The 441-nt window shown below is 75.7% G+C and overlaps 1 protein-coding gene across 1 annotated transcript in view; it reads left to right on the top strand.

Annotated features, from left to right (window-relative positions):
- The window catches only part of DGKD (diacylglycerol kinase, delta 130kDa), a 57,369-nt gene that overhangs the window by 53,330 nt on the left and 3,598 nt on the right, over positions 1-441 (top strand). The window contains exon 26 of the mRNA XM_012725175.1: positions 210-355. Coding sequence (XP_012580629.1) covers positions 210-355 — 146 coding nt within the window. The remainder of the gene's footprint in view (positions 1-209; positions 356-441) is intronic.

The raw sequence follows: 441 nt of genomic DNA, 5'->3' as shown, positions 1-441 counted from the left end.
CTGCCGGGGTGCCGGGGCGCGTGGCCGGGGTGTGGCGCCTGCTGCCGGGGTGCCGGGGCGCGTGGCCGGGGTGTGGCGCCTCCTGCCGGGGTGCCGGGGCGCGTGGCCGGGGTGTGGCGCCTCCTGCCGGGGTGCCGGGGCGCGTGGCCGGGGTGTGGCGCCTGGGTGTCTGCGCGTGCCCGCGTGCTGCGGCACTCACGGGTGCTGCTGCTTCTCCCTGACAGTCCACCTCTGGGGCACAGAGGAGGTTGCGGCCTGGCTGGAGCACCTCAGCCTCTGTGAGTACAAGGACACCTTCACGCGGCACGACATCAGGGGCCCCGAGCTCCTGCACCTGGAGCGCCGGGACCTCAAGGTACTTTCGGCAGCTTCCCTCGCCGTCCGCCCCTCCCTGTGGCCGGCACGTCCCGGCGCCGCGCTGCGCCGCTGCTGCCTCAGGAC

The sequence above is a fragment of the Condylura cristata genome, unplaced genomic scaffold (assembly GCF_000260355.1).
Source record: "Condylura cristata isolate star-nosed mole 26May11 unplaced genomic scaffold, ConCri1.0 scaffold00002, whole genome shotgun sequence".
Taxonomy (NCBI): Eukaryota; Metazoa; Chordata; class Mammalia; order Eulipotyphla; family Talpidae; genus Condylura; species Condylura cristata.
This window is presented reverse-complemented; position numbering and strand designations above follow the sequence as displayed.